This window comes from Oncorhynchus mykiss, chromosome 17, assembly GCF_057628025.1.
Source record: "Oncorhynchus mykiss isolate SJ-2025 chromosome 17, ASM5762802v1, whole genome shotgun sequence".
Classification (NCBI taxonomy): Eukaryota; Metazoa; Chordata; class Actinopteri; order Salmoniformes; family Salmonidae; genus Oncorhynchus; species Oncorhynchus mykiss.
In genome coordinates this window covers 4,089,082-4,107,271 of record NC_143038.1, presented here as the reverse complement: position 1 = coordinate 4,107,271, position 18,190 = coordinate 4,089,082, and the positions used below count along the sequence as shown (strand labels likewise).

Here is an 18,190-nt window from a genome sequence, read left to right as displayed (position 1 = left end):
AGTAACCGAAAGGTCACTGGTTTCGAATCCCAGAGCCGACTAGGTGAAAACTCTGTTGATGTTCCCTTGAGCAAGGCACTTAACCCTAATTTCTCCTGTAAGTCACTCTGGATAAGAGCATCTGCTAAATGAATGAAATGTGTGTGTGTCTGAATGCAGGGGAAAGGTATCGGGGTAAACAGGACGGGAGGTATTGGTCTGCTGCTATATTTAGAGCTCAAGTCAAAGGGGAGTATATCCCAAGGTCACAAAGAGAGAGAGAGAGAGGCTGTTGAACCACAGGCTTCCCCTTTGCACGGGAGGGTGAAGGAAGAGAGAGGGAGAGAGGGAAAGAGAGGAGACGGAAGTGAAAAATGCTTTTCACACTTAGAGTATTGTCAGAAAACCTCCACTCAACCTAATAAACCCTGTCCCTCTGTGACTACTGCCAGACAGTCTGCATTACCACTGAGGCTTCACGCACTCGCTGTGTCCCAAATGGCACACTATTCCCTTTGTAGTGCATCCACTGACAAGCAAGATGGCGCCGGAGGGTAGGGCTGCCGTCTTATCAGCTCTTAACCAACCATGCTTATTTTGTTTGTTTTTCCGCGTTCGTAAGTTGTTCGGTACATACTGTTTCTGCTACCGTCTCTTACGACCAAAAAGAGCTTCTGGACATCAGAACTGAGATTACTCACCTCAAATTGGATGAGGAGTTCTTCAATTAGTTGGACACGAGGGATATACTAGAGACACCCGACCAGATCCCCGTGATTCGCTGGAAAAGGAAAAGTACACTACCGTTCAAAAGTTTGGGGTCACTTAGAAATGTCCTTATTTTTGAAAGAAAAGCACATTTTTTTGTCCATTAAAATAACATCAAATTGATCAGAAATACAGTGTAGACATTGCTAATGTTGTAAATGACTATTGTAGCTGGAAACGGCACATTGTTTTATGGAATATCTACATACAGGCCCAGTATCAGCAACCATCACTCCTGTGTTCATCCCGGAGTCGCCGGAGTTGCATCTTCACTGTTGACGTTGAGACTGGTGTTTTGCGGGTACTATTTAATGAAGCTGCCAGTTGAGGACTTGTGAGGCGTCTGTTTCTCAAACTAGACACTCTAATGTACTTGTCCCCTTGATCAGTTGTGCACCGGGGCCTCCCACTCCTCTTTCTATTCTGGTTAGAGACAGTTTGCGCTGTTCTGTGAAGGGAGTAGTGCACAGCGTTGTACGAGATCTTCAGTTTCTTGGCAATTTCTCGCATGAAATTGCCTTCATTTCTCAAAACAAGAAAAAACTGACGAGTTTCAGAAGAAAGTTCTTTGTTTCTGGCCATTTTGAGCCTGTAATCGAACCCACAAATACTGATGCTCCAGATACTCAACTTGTCTAAAGAAGGCCAGTTTTATTGCTTCTTTAATCAGCACAACAGTTTTCAGCTGTGCTAACATAATTGCAAAAGGGCTTTCTAATGATCAATTAGCATTTTAAAATGATAAACTTGGATTAGCTAACACAGTGTGCCATTGGAACACAGGAGTGATGGTGGCTGATAATGGGCCTCTGTACGCCTATATAGATATTCCATAAAAATCTGCCGTTTCCAGCTACAATAGTCATTTACAACATTAACAATGTCTACACTGTATTTCTGATCTATTTTATTTTATTTTAATGAACAAAATTGTTTTTGTTTTTTCTAAAACAAGGACATTTCTAAGTAACCCCAAACTTTTAAACGGTAGTGTAGGTTTCGCGGCAAGAGATCAGGATGCCTTGTGAGGAACAGGAGACGAGTGGCTAATCTGCCCTTGCCATCCATTCGGCTAGCTAACGTTCATTCGCTGGAAAATAAATGGGACAAACTGAAAGCACGTATATCCTACCAACCATCCTACCAAACTGCAATATCTTATGTTTCACCGAGTCGTGGCTCAACGATGACAATAAGAACATACAGCTGGCGGGTTATACACTCTATCGGCAGGACAAAACAGCAGCCTCTGGTAAGACATGGGGTAGGGGCCTATGCATATTTGTTAACAATAGCTGGTGCACAATATCTAAGGAAGTCTCAGGGTTTTGCTCGCATGAGGTAGAGTATCTCATGATAAGCTGTAGACCACACTATCTATCTAGAGTGTTTTCATCTGTATTTTTCATAGCTGTCTACATACCACCACAGACCGAGGCTGGCACTAAAACCTCACTCAATGAGCTGTATTCCGCCATAAGCAAACAGGAAAATGCTCATCCGGAGGCGAAGCTCCTAGTGGCCGGGGACTTGAATGCGGGGAAACTTAAATCAGTTTTACCTAATTTCTATCAGTATGTGAAATATGCAACCTGAGGGAAAATAATTCTAGACCACCTTTATTCCACACACAGAGACACGTACAAAGCTCTCCCTTGCCCTCCATTTGGAAAATCTGACCATAACTCTTTCCTCCTGATTCCTGCTTACAAGCAAAAATTAAAGCAGGTAGCACCAGTTACTCGGTCTATAACAAAGTGGTCAGATGAAGCAAATGCTAAGCTACAGGACTGTTTTGCTAGCACAGATTGGAATATGTTCCGGGATTCTTCCGATGGCATTGAGGAGTACACCACATAAGTCACTGGCTTTATCAATAAGTGCATCGAGGATGTCGTCCCCACAGTGACTGTACGTACATATCCCAACCAGAAGCCATGGATTACAGGCAACATTTGCACTGAGCTAAAGTATAGAGCTGCTGCTTTCAAGGAGCGGGACTCTAACTCGGAAGCTAATAAGAAATCCCGCTATGCCCTCTGACGAACCATCAAACAGGCAAAGCATCAATACAGGACTAAGATCGAATCGTACAACACCGGCTCCGGCGCTCATCAGATGTGGCAGGGCTTGCAAACTATTACAGACTACAAAGGGAAGCACAGCCGAGAGCTGCCCAGTGACACGAGCCTACCAGACAAGCTAAATAACTTCTATGCTCGCTTCGAGGCAAGTAAAACTGAAACATGCATTAGAGCATCAGCTGATCCGGACGACTGTGTGATCACGCTCTCCGCAGCCGATGTGAGTAAGACCTTTAAACAGGTCAACATTCACAAGGCCAGCTGGCCAGACTTGTCGTGTACTCTGAGCATGCACTGACCAACTGGCAAGTGTCTTCACTGACATTTTCAACCTCTCCCTGTCTGAGTCTGTAATACCAACATGTTTCAAGCAGACCACCATAGTCCCTGTGCCCAGGACATTAAGGTAACTTGCCTAAATGACATTGATGGCATTGGCATTGACACATTGACTCTGTACCGGTTCACCCTGTATAGAGCCCTGCTATTGTTATTTACTGCTGCTCTTTAATTATTTGTTATTCTTATCTCTTACTTTATGGGGGATTTTCTTAAAACTGCATTGTTGGTTAAAGGGCTTGTAAGTAAGCATTTCACTTTAAGGTCTACATCTACTCAGGGCCCATTGGGCACTAGATAGGGAAGAGGGTGCTATTTTTGATGCATCCACTGTAACCCTTTTCTCCCACAGCCTTTCTCTCCTGATCATCTGAGCAGCTTAAGCCAATATCCAGAACATGTGATTACCAAGGCAGAAAACACGATTTAGCCGCAGACTTATCTGTCCTTAAATGGATGGAGAAGTCCCGCCAGCACTATCCTATGCTGCATGTCAATCCACATACTGAATGTGATACTGCAAAGTCATTCTGTCTGAGATGTCTGGTGGTAGGCTACATCAGGGTCATAATTCATGAGGATACACCGTAACAAAAGGTTTTGCAACAGAAAACAAAACCAAGCTTCCTATTGGACAAATTCAGGTTGTCCCTCCCTTTTTCACCCATTTTTCGCCCGGTTGGTGAGTAGCAAATACAACCCAGGTTGATGATTGACTACTATATCACTGAATTGAATTATCATTCCAATGCTCTGATCTATAAATAATATTCACCCCTTGGTTGTGAGAAGGTTGTTTATAATGACACTACCATGTGACAATGTTGTGACAACACAAATAAAGGAAGGCATCAATCTCATTTTAATAGGCACTAGTAAGAACCTGCTTGTTTTTGTGAGGATTTATTTTTTTGACACTGTAAACACACACACACACACATGCACACACACATGCCCACACACACATATGCGCACACACACACACACACACACAACAGCTGGCTGTGATTTAGACATTTCCTAAAATAAGCAACAACAGATGACAGCATTAAAAGAGCTGTCTAGGTCAACGCCTGTTGTGTTTTCATTTGAGATTTCACCCAGCCCAGATTCCACAATTTAAATGGGATTGCAGTTAGACTTTTACCGTTTGTTTGCATGGCCGGTTGGCTTGTTGTAACGTGTGTGTGTGTGTGCGTGTCTACATGGGTGTGTGTGTTTGCCCACGCACATGCGTGAGTGTGTGGATTGTGGCAGCGGAGGCCGGGTACACACACACACACACACACACACTTTTAAAAAAAGAAAAGAAATAATGTTGTGGAAACCGCTTAGAGGATAATCCCATGGCGACGAGACAGGCTGGAGTACACCACTCAATCGTCACAAAACCGCACACACACACACACACACTCAGGCTGGAGGACACCACATCATCACAGAACACACACACATTAACACATACACACGATTAATTCTATCCTCCAAAAAGGTTTGTTCTGTGTTTTTAGGCAGCGGGAAGAGACTGACGTACATGAACATAATGAGGCTCTAACACTGCTCCCAATCCTCTGCTATCTCTAAAGCCAGCCGTTACTATCTAGACCTTTCAAACCCATCCTTTGTAGTGTTGTAACAAAGGTGTTTCAGAAAGCCTTCCATTACAGATAGATTTTCAGAGGTAATATCGTGAGTGGCATTTAAAGAGCACCGTAAAAACAGCAGGTTAACGTTTTTCGTCATGAATAGTGTTCTGGGGGCAGTTCTGCAGAGTGGTCACTAGCTGGCACAGCCATGAAGTCATAAAATCTGATTTTAAGCATAACCATAACCGTAACCACACTGCTAACCCTAATGCATAACCATAACCTTAAAATGACGACCAAAAAGAACATTTGTTTTCATAACTTTTCACAATATAGCCAATATTGACTTTGCAGCTGGCCTATTTAAGGGGAAATCTCATGACAATACTCATGACAAGACTCATGACAATAAACATCATCATGTGTAAAAACACAAGAGATCTTAGTTATAGTTCATTCCCAGGCCCGTATAACCTGGCACAGAGTGTGTCCTGACCAGATCACATGGTCAGGAGGAACTAGTCATAGACCACCTCAGGGTTGAGTTTCAGAGTAACCATTGTGTATATATATATATACACATTTCGTTTTCTGAATGTGGAGTGAATATAGAGCCTAGGCTACTGTTCATTATGAAGAGAAGAGGTGACATGCAGAAAATGACTGTCCCTCAGGAGCAACACAAAACTCTTGATTGTATGACTATGGTAAAGTCTCCATGATGTATAGAGAACAGGAGGTGAAAAAACGATGGACAGAAACAAACATTATTATATAGGAGTCACTGTGGCCCTCAGGTCAGTGGGTATACTGTGGTCCTCAGGTTAGTGGGTATACTGTGGTCCTCAGGTTAGTCGGGTATACTGTGGTCCTCAGGTTAGTGGGTATACTGTGGTCCTCAGGTCAGTGGGTACACTGTGGCCCCCAGGTCAGTGGCCCCCAGGTCAGTGGGTATACTATGACCCTCGGGTCAGTGGTTATACTGTGGCCCTCAGACAATGACCTGGGGACAGACAGTGACAAATGACCGGACTCTCGCTGTCACTAAGACTGGTGGTGGTAATATTCTGTACACAGCTACCGCATCTGTCCATACAAAGACACAGACACACACACAGACACACACGCGCACAGAAACACACAGACACACACACAGAGCATACTGTACTACTGAGTGCCCAACTGCAATCAGCTAATACTATCCAAACACATAATCCAATTCAAAGTTGTGCTTTAAACCTAATCCTTCAAAATCCATGGGGGATTCTAAATGAGTAGAAAACATTCTACACTACTATTAGCTAGCCTGCCTAAAATGCCTATTGGGGAAGTAATATGAATCTAATCTAGACAGTATTGTTCTAGGTTCTTGCTCCACATTACAAAGTAAGACAAATGACAGTTCAAAACCAGTGGAGGATGTGTAGAACAGTGGAGGCTGCTGATGGGAGGACAGCTCATAATAATGGCTGGAACGGAGAGAATTAAATGGAAACCATGTGTTTGATACCATTACACTGATAGTCCTCCACAATTAAGGTGCCACCAACCTCCTGGGGTGTACACTACTACTACTACTACTACTACACTACTACTACTACTACTACTACTACTACTACTACTACTACTACTACTACTTCTTCTACTACTACTACTACTACTACTAGTAGTACTGCTGCTGCTGCTTCCGCTACAACTACTACTACTACTACACTACTACTACTACTACTACTACTACTACTACTACTACTACTACTACTACTACTTCTTCTACTACTACTACTACTACTAGTAGTACTGCTGCTGCTGCTTCCGCTACAACTACTACTACTACTACTACTACTACTACTACTACTACTACTACTACTACTACTACTTCTTCTACTACTACTACTACTACTACTAGTAGTACTGCTGCTGCTGCTTCCGCTACAACTACTACTACTACTACACTACTACTACTACTACTACTACTACTACTACTACTACTACTACTACTACTACTACTTCTTCTACTACTACTACTACTACTAGTAGTACTGCTGCTGCTGCTTCCGCTACAACTACTACTACTACTACTACTACTACTACTACTACTACTACTACTACTAGTACTGCTGCTGCTGCTACTACTACTACTACTACTACTAGTACTACTACTACTACTAGTACTGCTGCTGCTACTACTACTACTACTACTACTACTACTTCTTCTACTACTACTACTACTACTAGTAGTACTGCTGCTGCTGCTTCCGCTACAACTACTACTACTACTACTACTACTACTACTACTACTGCTGCTACTACTACTACTAATGCTACTACTACTACTACTGCTGCTACTACTACTACTACTACTACTACTGCTACTACTACTACTACTACTACTACTACTACTACTACTTCTTCTACTACTACTACTACTACTAGTAGTACTGCTGCTGCTGCTTCCGCTACAACTACTACTACTACTACTACTACTACTACTACTACTACTACTACTACTACTACTACTACTTCTTCTACTACTACTACTACTACTAGTAGTACTGCTGCTGCTGCTTCCGCTACAACTACTACTACTACTACTACTACTGCTGCTACTACTACTACTAATGCTACTACTACTACTACTGCTGCTACTACTACTACTACTACTGCTACTACTACTACTACTACTGCTACTACTACTACTACTACTGCTACTACTACTACTACTACTACTAGTACTACTGCTACTGCTACTACTACTGCTGCTGCTTCCGCTACAACTACTACTACTACTACTACTACTACTACTGCTGCTACTACTACTACTACTAGTACTACTGCTACTGCTACTACTAGTGCTGCTGCTTCCGCTACAACTACTACTACTACTACTACTACTACTGCTGCTACTACTACTACTACTGCTGCTGCTGCTACTGCTACTGCTCCTACTACTGCTACTACTACTGCTGCTGCTTCCGCTACTACTACTACTACTACAACTACTACAACTACTAATACCTAGGTGTCTGGTTAGACTGTAAACTCTCCTTCCAGACCCACATCAAACATCTCGAATCCAAAGTTAAATCTAGAATTGGCTTCCTATTTCGCAACAAAGCATCCTTCACTCATGCTGCCAAACATACCCTTGTAAAACTGACCATCCTGCCAATCCTCGACTTCGGCGATGTCATTTACAAAATAGCCTCCAATACACTACTCAACAAATTGGATGCAGTCTATCACAGTGCAATCCGTTTTGTCACCAAAGCCCCATATACTACCCACCATTGCGACCTGTACGCTCTCGTTGGCTGGCCCTCGCTTCATACTCGTCGCCAAACCCACTGGCTCCAGGTCATCTACAAGACCCTGCTAGGTAAAGTCCCCCCTTATCTCAGCTCGCTGGTCACCATAGCATCACCCACCTGTAGCACGCGCTCCAGCAGGTATATCTCTCTGGTCACCCCCAAAACAAATGATTTCTTTGGCCGCCTCTCCTTCCAGTTCTCTGCTGCCAATGACTGGAACGAACTACAAAAATCTCTGAAACTGGAAACACTTATCTCCCTCACTAGCTTTAAGCACCAACTGTCAGAGCAGCTCACAGATTACTGCACCTGTACATAGTCCACCTATAATTTAGCCCAAACAACTACCTCTTTCCCTACTGTATTTATTTTATTTATTAATTTATTTTGCTCCTTTGCACCCCATTATTTTTATTTCTACTTTGCACATTCTTCCACTGCAAATCTACCATTCCAGTGTTTTACTTGCTATATTGTATTTACTTTGCCACCATGGCCTTTTTTTTTTTGCCTTTACCTCCATTCTCACCTCATTTGCTCACATCGTATATAGACTTGTTTATACTGTATTATTGACTGTATGTTTGTTTTACTCCATGTGTAACTCTGTGTCGTTGTATGTGTCGAACTGCTTTGCTTTATCTTGGCCAGGTCGCAATTGTAAATGAGAACTTGTTCTCAACTTGCCTACCTGGTTAAATAAAGGTAAATTTAAAAAAAATTAAAAAAATATTGTAAAGTAAGGTAAAAATTTGTAGGAAACTACTACTAGCTATTAGCCTATTCTGGGGACAGTGGTTAGTTGTACTAAAATGTAGATAATACGTATGCTACGGTTCTATATGTTTTGCTCTATATTGCAAAGTAAGGCAAATATTTCACCTTGCGGAAAATGTCCTGTGGCTTCTCTCTATCCCCTTTCTCTCTCTCTCGCTACCGCTCTCTGTCCTCTTCATCCCTACCTTCCTCTCTCCGTCAAGCAGAGCCACTCAGCACTTTTACCTCAGCTAGAGAAATCATCATCATCAGCCACCGTGGGGTATCCAAACACCAGCCAAGGGGGTACTTTGATATTCTCTCCCTGACACTATAAGACCTGCGGCTCTCCCAAGGAGATGGGTGGAAACACCCCGCAGATTTGGAAGAACGAGGAAGTATATTAGTGGAACGGTTGAAGTGGAGGCGGCAAAGGAGGTGGGAGGGGAAGTTAGGGGAATCACTTATTACGAGAACGTCTTATATACGCTATACCCTGCACCTCAGTGTGCACTTTAAGTGCAGTTGATTTGGAGCCGCCTTGGATTCCATTAGAAACATCCAAGCTTCATTCAACCTCATTCTTATCAAGCCTCTATTCCCAGCACCCTTCAGTTCCCATCCAATACCTCCAGAGATGTGGTGATACACATCTAATGGACTCTAATCACGGCAACGGAGAGTTCTTATCAGTTTTTCTCCTTTAATTACATCAGTTCCCTACATCTCTCAATCTCTTTCTTGTTCTCTGTCTCTATTTCTCTGAGCAAACTTTATTTTTTCTATTACTTTTATGTGCCACATAGCTAATGAAAAATGTAGATGTCTTTGGTATTGACTGTCCACAGAGGTAAATGTGGTGTGAAATGTACACTGAGTATAATAAACATTAGGAACACCTTCGTAACATTGTGTCTGCAAAGGGGGTCCCCTTTTCAAACAGAACAGTCTCAGTTTGTCAGGCCATGGACTCTACAAGGTGTTGAAAGTGTTCCATTAGGATGCAGCGTTCCATTAGGATGCAGCGTTGCAGGTCTTGACACAAACCGGTGTGTCTGGCATCTTTTACCGTACCCTGTTCAAATGCATTTAAATATTTTGTGTTTCCCATTCATCCTCTGAATGACACACATACAGTACACAATCCACGTCTCAACTGTCTCAAGGTTTAAAAATCCTTATTTAACCTGTCTCCTCTCCTTCATCTACACCGATGTATCCACTGTTAAAGTGGATTTAACAAGTGACATCAATAAGGGATCATATCATTCAACTGGATTCACCTGGTCAGTCTACTGTATGTAACGGAAAGAGCAGGTGTTCTTAATGTTTTGTACAGTCAACGTATAAGGGTCTGGATGTGTCAGGGTTGAATCCATTTAAATTGAAACCAGTCGGTTCAGGAAGTGATTTCAATTTAAAATTCAGAAATGTATAACCTTGTGAAATATATATCTTTCTAGTTTTTCATTTATTGAAAAGTCATTGAAAATAAATGCCCTTTATTCAATTATTTAATTGGAATTTCAGTTTACTTCCTGAATTTCAGATTACAGTACTTCCCTGGTATGTGTTTGGGGGGACTGTAGTCTGTCTGTCTGTCTGTCTGTCTGTCTGTCTGTCTGTCTGTCTGTCTGTCTGTCTGTCTGTCTGTCTGTCTGTCTCTGTGTGTGTCTGTGTGAGTGTGTGAGTGTGTGTGTGTGTGTGTGTGTGTGTGTGTGTGTGTGTGTGTGTGTGTGTGTGTGTGTGTGTGTGTGTGTGTGTGTGTGTACTGTTTGTATGTGAATGAGTACTTCTTTGAAATCTCAATTAACCCCTGTATTCTTATACTCGCCTTATAACAGTCTTATATCAGTCTCATACCAGTCTTATAACACTCTTATAACACCTACCGTTCATGCCGTTATAGATGCTCCTGTGATGCGGTGACAGCTCTTCAGCGGTGGCCGGTCTCTTCTGTACCTCTCTCCCAGGGCTGCCGAACTTCATGTGGTCTGGACTCCCACTATACTGGTGCCTGTGAGTCTCTGGACTGCCCCCGGCTGACATCACACAGCCCTTCTCATGGTGCTGGTGCTCTGGCGTCCCCAACCCTAGATGTGCCTGTCTGGGCTCGGGGCTTCCACAGCAGCTACCGCCCCCGATGCTCCCCCTGTGGTGCCTCTGGTAGAGCTCCCCGGCGCTGCCGCCCTGACCCGACCCCAGGAGGTGCTGCTGTTTCTGGGAGAGAAGCAGGTCGGAGCTGTGGAGGTGGTGGTGCTTGGTGGATGGGTGCTGGGACTCGGGGCTCCGGCGTCCCACGTTGCGGCCGTACTTCTCTGGGCTGAGCCCCCGAATGGAACGGGCGCTATGGGTGTGGTCGGGCACCGAGATGGAGCCGCAGCGGGGCCGGCAGAGCTGGGGCATGGCGTAGGGATACTCCAGGCTGGTGCTACGGTGCCTGCCCTGGGGGTGAGGAGGTTCAGGGCTGGAGGGGATCTCACGTTCTCCACTCACACTGCCAGCCCGGGGCTTTTGGAGATGCTCCGGGCTCTCAGTTCCACCGCCCCCGAGGCTACCGGCGTGTGTAACCAGGTGGAGCTGCTTGTGGTGGGGGTGATCGGAGCTGTCGGCGCTCCCCGCGCTAGACGTACTACTACCATCCCCCACGTCCCTCATCAACAACCCTGTCCCGGGGACCAGCAACAAACTACTCTGGCTATCGATAGAATTCCTACACCCTCCTGCCACCCCCACCACACAACCTCCTCCTCCTACACCACCAATCCCCACCCCTCCACCACCTCCTCCTCCTCCTCCTCCACCTTTCTCCTCGTCGAGTAACAAACAGAGTTCTTTGAGATCCAGGTTCTCCCGGACCACCTCGTCCTGCCGCACCTCCAGCTCCTTGAGCTTCTGAAGGTACAACGTCACCTCCTTCCTCATGATGGAGGCGCTGTAGCGCCCCAGTCGCTGCCACTCCCTGGACACCCGCTTGCCCTTCTGACGGTCGTCATCCAGGAAGCAACACAGGTCCCTCAGCTCCCGGTTGTCCTCCTGCAGTTTCTGGTTGATGTCCTGAGGAGAGGAGAGGGGATGAGAGGAGTGGAGTGGAGAAAGAGAGGTGAGAAGTGTTCATTAGTGCTATTTTATTAATTCCCTCTTATCTAGGTCCTACTGGGGTCGAAATCTCTTATTCGAGGAAACCTCACTTTAATATCATGTCAATCAAAGACAGAGTCCAATAAAAATGAAATTCAGCTGCTCATAAACCTGTGTATCACATAAATATGGATGTGAAAATGTTGGATGTAAGAGTGGTAGAGGGCAAATAGGCCGTGAGTGAGCTGAGAGAGGGAGCCAGGGAGGGAGGGCAAGCAAAGCACCAGGCCAGAACATACCGCTCTCTCTCTCATTTGCAACATGACGGCATATTTGCCCAAAGTTCTCCACCTCCCCTAATTATCCATGATAACATACACCTCAGACCCTCCAGCACGTGTAGTTTAATTAGGTACCATGGTGCTTCGGGCTGGGCCTTTTGGGCCTGCTCTCTGAAGCAGCCAAGGATCCTTCCGCCATCCCCATGTGCTTCATCTCAGTCGCTCCTATCTCATTTTAATGAATCCCAGAGTATCGGAGTAGGATGTTAAATCAAGTTTATGTAGCTTGGAGAAATAATAAGATTATGCCAGGATTATTATTGCTAGTTACACTGCACCAAATATGATTTGGGAGAGAGAAGTCATATATTTGGGGAGTTTAATGAGTATTCTGGGTTAAATAGCTTTACTCTTGTAGGCTAGTAGAATTTTGTTGATGATATTCCAAGAGCAAGCATCAAGGTTGTGCCACAGGCCTACACACCCCAGCTCTTGCAGAGGAGATGAAGACTAAAGACAACAGGTGAGTGAGTGAGAAAGAGAGAAGAATGATGATGCCCTCTCACTCTGCTTTCTGATGGAAGATGATGGATGCACACACAAGTAGGCTCATGCACGCTCACAGATACATGCACAGGGAGGGGGAGAGAGATCTTGTCAAATGAAATGAACTTATATACATCCTGCCTCCATTTCATCATGTGGACAGCGGCGCCCTTTAAAGAACGCGCAAACTCAACCCCGAACACCCTCTCATGCTGTGCGCGCTCAGGTGCGCCAGTGCGGCCTCACCGCCGTTAACTATGATCTCATCTTTTTAGAAATGCCATGCGCGCCCATTCCTCACCTTCAGCCCTCTTATTTCGTTCAAGTGTAGCTGGAGGCTGCGATTGACCTCGCGGATCAGATTGCTGTGGTCCAGTATCACGCTCATTTTATCGGTTTCAGACCGCCGGAGCCGCCGCACCAAATCCTCTTTGGTCCACTTGAGAAGGTCCTCGTCCTGTATATTTGAGATGTCCTCCGCTGGACTTTCACTCTTTGTTATGGACAGCGAAAGCTGTGGCTGACTAGCTTTTTCCATCCCTACGGTTCCGTTGTCGGGAATACCGGCGACAACAGGCTTGAAATACAACTCAGAGGGCACTGACAGTCAACCTCCGCTCGCATCAGCCGCACAAGTCAAACTGATCCGGAATTACCGTTCGAAATCAAATCGCATAGTTGCCTGACACTTCAGCCCCCAAATGCAACAGCTGAGGACGCCGCCGACTCCCTCGTCCAACAGTGAAATATAGCCCTAGAAAAGGCTACGTGCAGCTATCTAACATCCCGAAACCCCGGCATGGATTATTTTTTAGTTCATGCAAGTTTGCACCTGAATGCATCCACATTTAGTCTCTTCCGTCCTGAAGTGAAGGGAGCTTCGGCGGGTAGCGGGTTGCTGATGCGCATCTCCCGCCTCTTGTAGCTGTACAGTCCAATACATAAGTGAGGAGGAACCGCTGTAGCATCGCCAGGCAAGTGCACTGCGCGTGAATAGAGGGAGAGAGCGTGACTGCAGTGATTAGCAGAACCTCCTCTCTCTCTCTCTCTCTCTCTCTCTCTCTCTCTCTCTATCTCTCACTCTCTCTCTCTCACTCTCTCTCTCTCTCTCTCTCTCTCTCAATTCAATTCAATTCAATTCAAGGGCTTTATTGGCATGGGAAACATGTGTTAACATTGCCAAAGCAAGTGAGGTAGACAACATACAAAGTGAAAATATAAAGTGAAAAACAACAAAAATTAACAGTAAACATTACACATACAGAGGTTTCAAAACAGTAAAGACATTACAAATGTCATATTATATATATATATACAGTGTTTTAACAATGTACAAATGGTTAAAGGACACAAGATAAAATAAATAAGCATAAATATGGGTTGTATTTACAATGGTGTGTGTTCTTCACTGGTTGCCCTTTTCTCGTGGCAACAGGTCACAAATCTTGCTGCTGTGATGGCACACTGTGGAATTTCACCCAGTAGATATGGGAGTTTTTCAAATTTGGATTTGTTTTCGAATTCTTTGTGGATCTGTGTAATCTGAGGGAAATATGTCTCTCTAATATGGTCATACATTGGGCAGGAGGTTAGGAAGTGCAGCTCAGTTTCCACCTCATTTTGTGGGCAGTGAGCACATAGCCTGTCTTCTCTTGAGAGCCATGTCTGCCTACGGCGGCCTTTCTCAATAGCAAGGCTATGCTCACTGAGTCTGTACATAGTCAAAGCTTTCCTTAATTTTGGGTCAGTCACAGTGGTCAGGTATTCTGCCGCTGTGTACTCTCTGTTTAGGGCCAAATAGCATTCTAGTTTGCTCTGTTTTTTTGTTAATTCTTTCCAATGTGTCAAGTAATTATCTTTTTGTTTTCTCATGATTTGGTTGGGTCTAATTGTGCTGTTGTCCTGGGGCTCTGTAGGGTGTGTTTGTGTTTGTGAACAGAGCCCCAGGACCAGCTTGCTTAGGGGACTCTTCTCCAGGTTCATCTCTCTGTAGGTGATGGCTTTGTTATGGAAGGTTTGTGAATCACTTCCTTTTAGGTGGTTGTAGAATTTAACGGCTCTTTTCTGGATTTTGATAATTAGTGGGTATCGGCCTAATTCTGCTCTGCATGCATTATTTGGTGTTCTACGTTGTACACGGAGGATATTTTTGCAGAATTCTGCGTGCAGAGTCTCAATTTGGTGTTTGTCCCATTTTGTGAAGTCTTGGTTGGTGAGCGGACCCCAGACCTCACAACCATAAAGGGCAATGGGCTCTATGACTGATTCAAGTATTTTTAGCCAAATCCTAATTGGTATGTTGAAATTTATGTTTCTTTTGATGGCATAGAATGCCCTTCTTGCCTTGTCTCTCAGATCGTTCACAGCTTTGTGGAAGTTACCTGTGGCGCTGATGTTTAGGCCAAGGTATGTATAGTTTTTTGTGTGCTCTAGGGCAACAGTGTCTAGATTGAATTTGTATTTGTGGTCCTGGTGACTGGACCTTTTTTGGAACACCATTATTTTGGTCTTACTGAGATTTACTGTCAGGGCCCAGGTCTGACAGAATCTGTGCATAAGATCTAGGTGCTGCTGTAGGCCCTCCTTGGTTGGTGACAGAAGCACCAGATCATCGGCAAACAGCAGACATTTGACTTCGGATTCTAGCAGGGGGAGGCCGGGTGCTGCAGACTTTTCTAGTGCCCGCGCCAATTCGTTGATATATATGTTGAAGAGGGTGGGGCTTAAACTGCATCCCTGTCTAACCCCACGACCCTGTGTGAAGAAATGTGTGTGTTTTTTGCCAATTTTAACCGCACACTTGTTGTTTGTGTACATGGATTTTATAATGTCGTATGTTTTACCCCCAACACCACTTTCCATCAGTTTGTATAGCAGACCCTCATGCCAGATTGAGTCGAAGGCTTTTTTGAAATCAACAAAGCATGAGAAGACTTTGCCTTTGTTTTGGTTTGTTTGGTTGTCAATTAGGGTGTGCAGGGTGAATACATGGTCTGTTGTACGGTAATTTGGTAAAAAGCCAATTTGACATTTGCTCAGTACATTGTTTTCATTGAGGAAATGTACGAGTCTGCTGTTAATAATAATGCAGAGGATTTTCCCAAGGTTACTGTTGACACATATTCCACGGTAGTTATTGGGGTCAAATTTGTCTCCACTTTTGTGGATTGGGGTGATCAGTCCTTGGTTCCAAATATTGGGGAAGATGCCAGAGCTAAGTATGATGTTAAAGAGTTTTAGTATAGCCAATTGGAATTTGTTGTCTGTATATTTGATCATTTCATTGAGGATACCATCAACACCACAGGCCTTTTTGGGTTGGAGGGTTTTTATTTTGTCCTGTAACTCATTCAATGTAATTGGATAATCCAGTGGGTTCTGGTAGTCTTTAATAGATGATTCTAAGATCTGTATTTGATCATGTATATGTTTTTGCTCTTTATTCTTTGTTATAGAGCCAAAGAGATTGGAGAAGTGGTTTACCCATACATCTCCATTTTGGATAGATAATTCTTCTTGTTGTTGTTTGTTTAGTGTTTTCCAATTTTCCCAGAAGTGGTTAGAGTCTATGGATTCTTCAATTGCATTGAGCTGATTTCTGACATGCTGTTCCTTCTTTTTCCGTAGTGTATTTCTGTATTGTTTTAGTGATTCACCATAGTGAAGGCGTAGACTCAGGTTTTCCGGGTCTCTATGTTTTTGGTTGGACAGGTTTCTCAATTTCTTTCTTAGATTTTTGCATTCTTCATCAAACCATTTGTCATTATTGTTAATTTTCTTCGGTTTTCTATTTGAGATTTTTAGATTTGATAGGGAAGCTGAGAGGTCAAATATACTGTTAAGATTTTCTACTGCCAAGTTTACACCTTCACTATTACAGCGGAACGTTTTACCCAGGAAATTGTCTAAAAGGGATTGAATTTGTTGTTGCCTAATTGTTTTTTGGTAGGTTTCCAAACTGCATTCCTTCCATCTATAGCATTTCTTAATGTTACTCAGTTCCTTTGGCTTTGATGCCTCATGATTGATTATTGCTCTGTTTAAGTAGACTGTGATTTTGCTGTGGTCTGATAGGGGTGTCAGTGGGCTGACTGTGAACGCTCTGAGAGACTCTGGGTTGAGGTCGGTGATAAAGTAGTCTACAGTACTACTGCCAAGAGATGAGCTATAGGTGTACCTACCATAGGAGTCCCCTCGAAGCCTACCGTTGACTATGTACATACCCAGCGTGCGACAGAGCTGCAGGAGTTGTGACCCGTTTTTGTTGGTTATGTTGTCATAGTTGTGCCTAGGGGGGCATATGTGGGAGGGAATGCTGTCACCTCCAGGCAGGTGTTTGTCCCCCTGTGTGCTTAGGGTGTCAGGTTCTTGTCCGGTTCTGGCATTTAGGTCGCCACAGACTAGTACATGTCCCTGGGCCTGGAAATGATTGATTTCCCCCTCCAGGATGGAGAAGCTGTCTTCATTAAAATATGGGGATTCTAGTGGGGGGATATAGGTAGCACACAGGAGGACATTTTTCTCTGTTAGGATAATTTCCTTTTGAATTTCTAGCCAAATGTAAAATGTTCCTGTTTTGATTAATTTAATGGAGTGAGTTAGGTCTGCTCTATACCAAATTAGCATACCCCCTGAGTCCCTTCCCTGTTTCACACCTGGTAGTTTGGTGGATGGGACTACCAGCTCTCTGTAACCTAGAGGGCAACCAGTGGGTCCGTCTCCTCTATACCAGGTTTCTTGCAGGATGACAATGTCTGTATTACCGATTTCTTTGGTGAAGTCCGGGTTTCTGCTCTTTAGGCCAAAGGCAGATGACCTCAGGCCTTGGATATTCCATGATAATATAGTGAAGGCTTTTTGTTCCATAGAGTGTCCAATGTTGTTGGTCGTGGTTTGGCCTCAGGCCAGTAAGTGTGAGCAGAGCCTGCTGAGCATCTGGTACATGCCATTGGCTTCGGCGAGTGTGAGAGTGGGGGTTGGGACTGTTTGCCCGCTCACTACCTGGGCGTATGTGTGGCTTCCATGTTGAGGCCCTCTTTGCGGGGGTGGGGTGCATGGGGTGGGCAGGAGTGGCATAGGTCTGACCTGGGTGGGCCTAAATGGGGTGTGGGCATGGTTGACGTGGGGGGGTGTTGATTGGTTGGGGTGGGGGTGTGGATGTGTCTGGGTGTACTGTGGTCTGGATGTAATTCCTCTTGGCGTGGGTCCTCTATGTGTAGGTCCAGGGGGGGGTCCTGCAGATCTGGGAGGGTGTCTCGCTGGTCTGGATGGGGTGTCTATTGATCTGTTGCTCCTGTGTGAAGTGTTGGGGATACGTTTGAGAGCGATGTCCTTTAGAGTTCGGGCAAAGGTGGGCACTGCTGCCTTGTAGAGGTGGACCTGGTCATAGAGGCTGTTCAAGTCCAGGGTGGAGTGGTGGGCCAGGAAAACGTTTGGTTTTGAGGCACAGTCACGGGAAATAC

At 44.6% G+C, this 18,190-nt stretch overlaps 1 protein-coding gene across 1 annotated transcript in view; it reads right to left on the bottom strand.

The window, feature by feature from the left end:
* LOC110493484 (uncharacterized) overlaps positions 1-13,789 on the bottom strand; it is a 39,141-nt gene extending 25,352 nt beyond the window's left edge. Inside the window, exons 1-2 of the mRNA XM_036949413.2 lie at positions 13,030-13,789; positions 10,713-11,877 (exon numbers count right to left, since the gene is read on the bottom strand). Of these exons, the coding sequence (XP_036805308.2) occupies positions 10,713-11,877; positions 13,030-13,266 (1,402 nt within the window). The 5' untranslated portion in view covers positions 13,267-13,789. The remainder of the gene's footprint in view (positions 1-10,712; positions 11,878-13,029) is intronic.
* Positions 13,790-18,190: the final 4,401 nt, after the last annotated feature.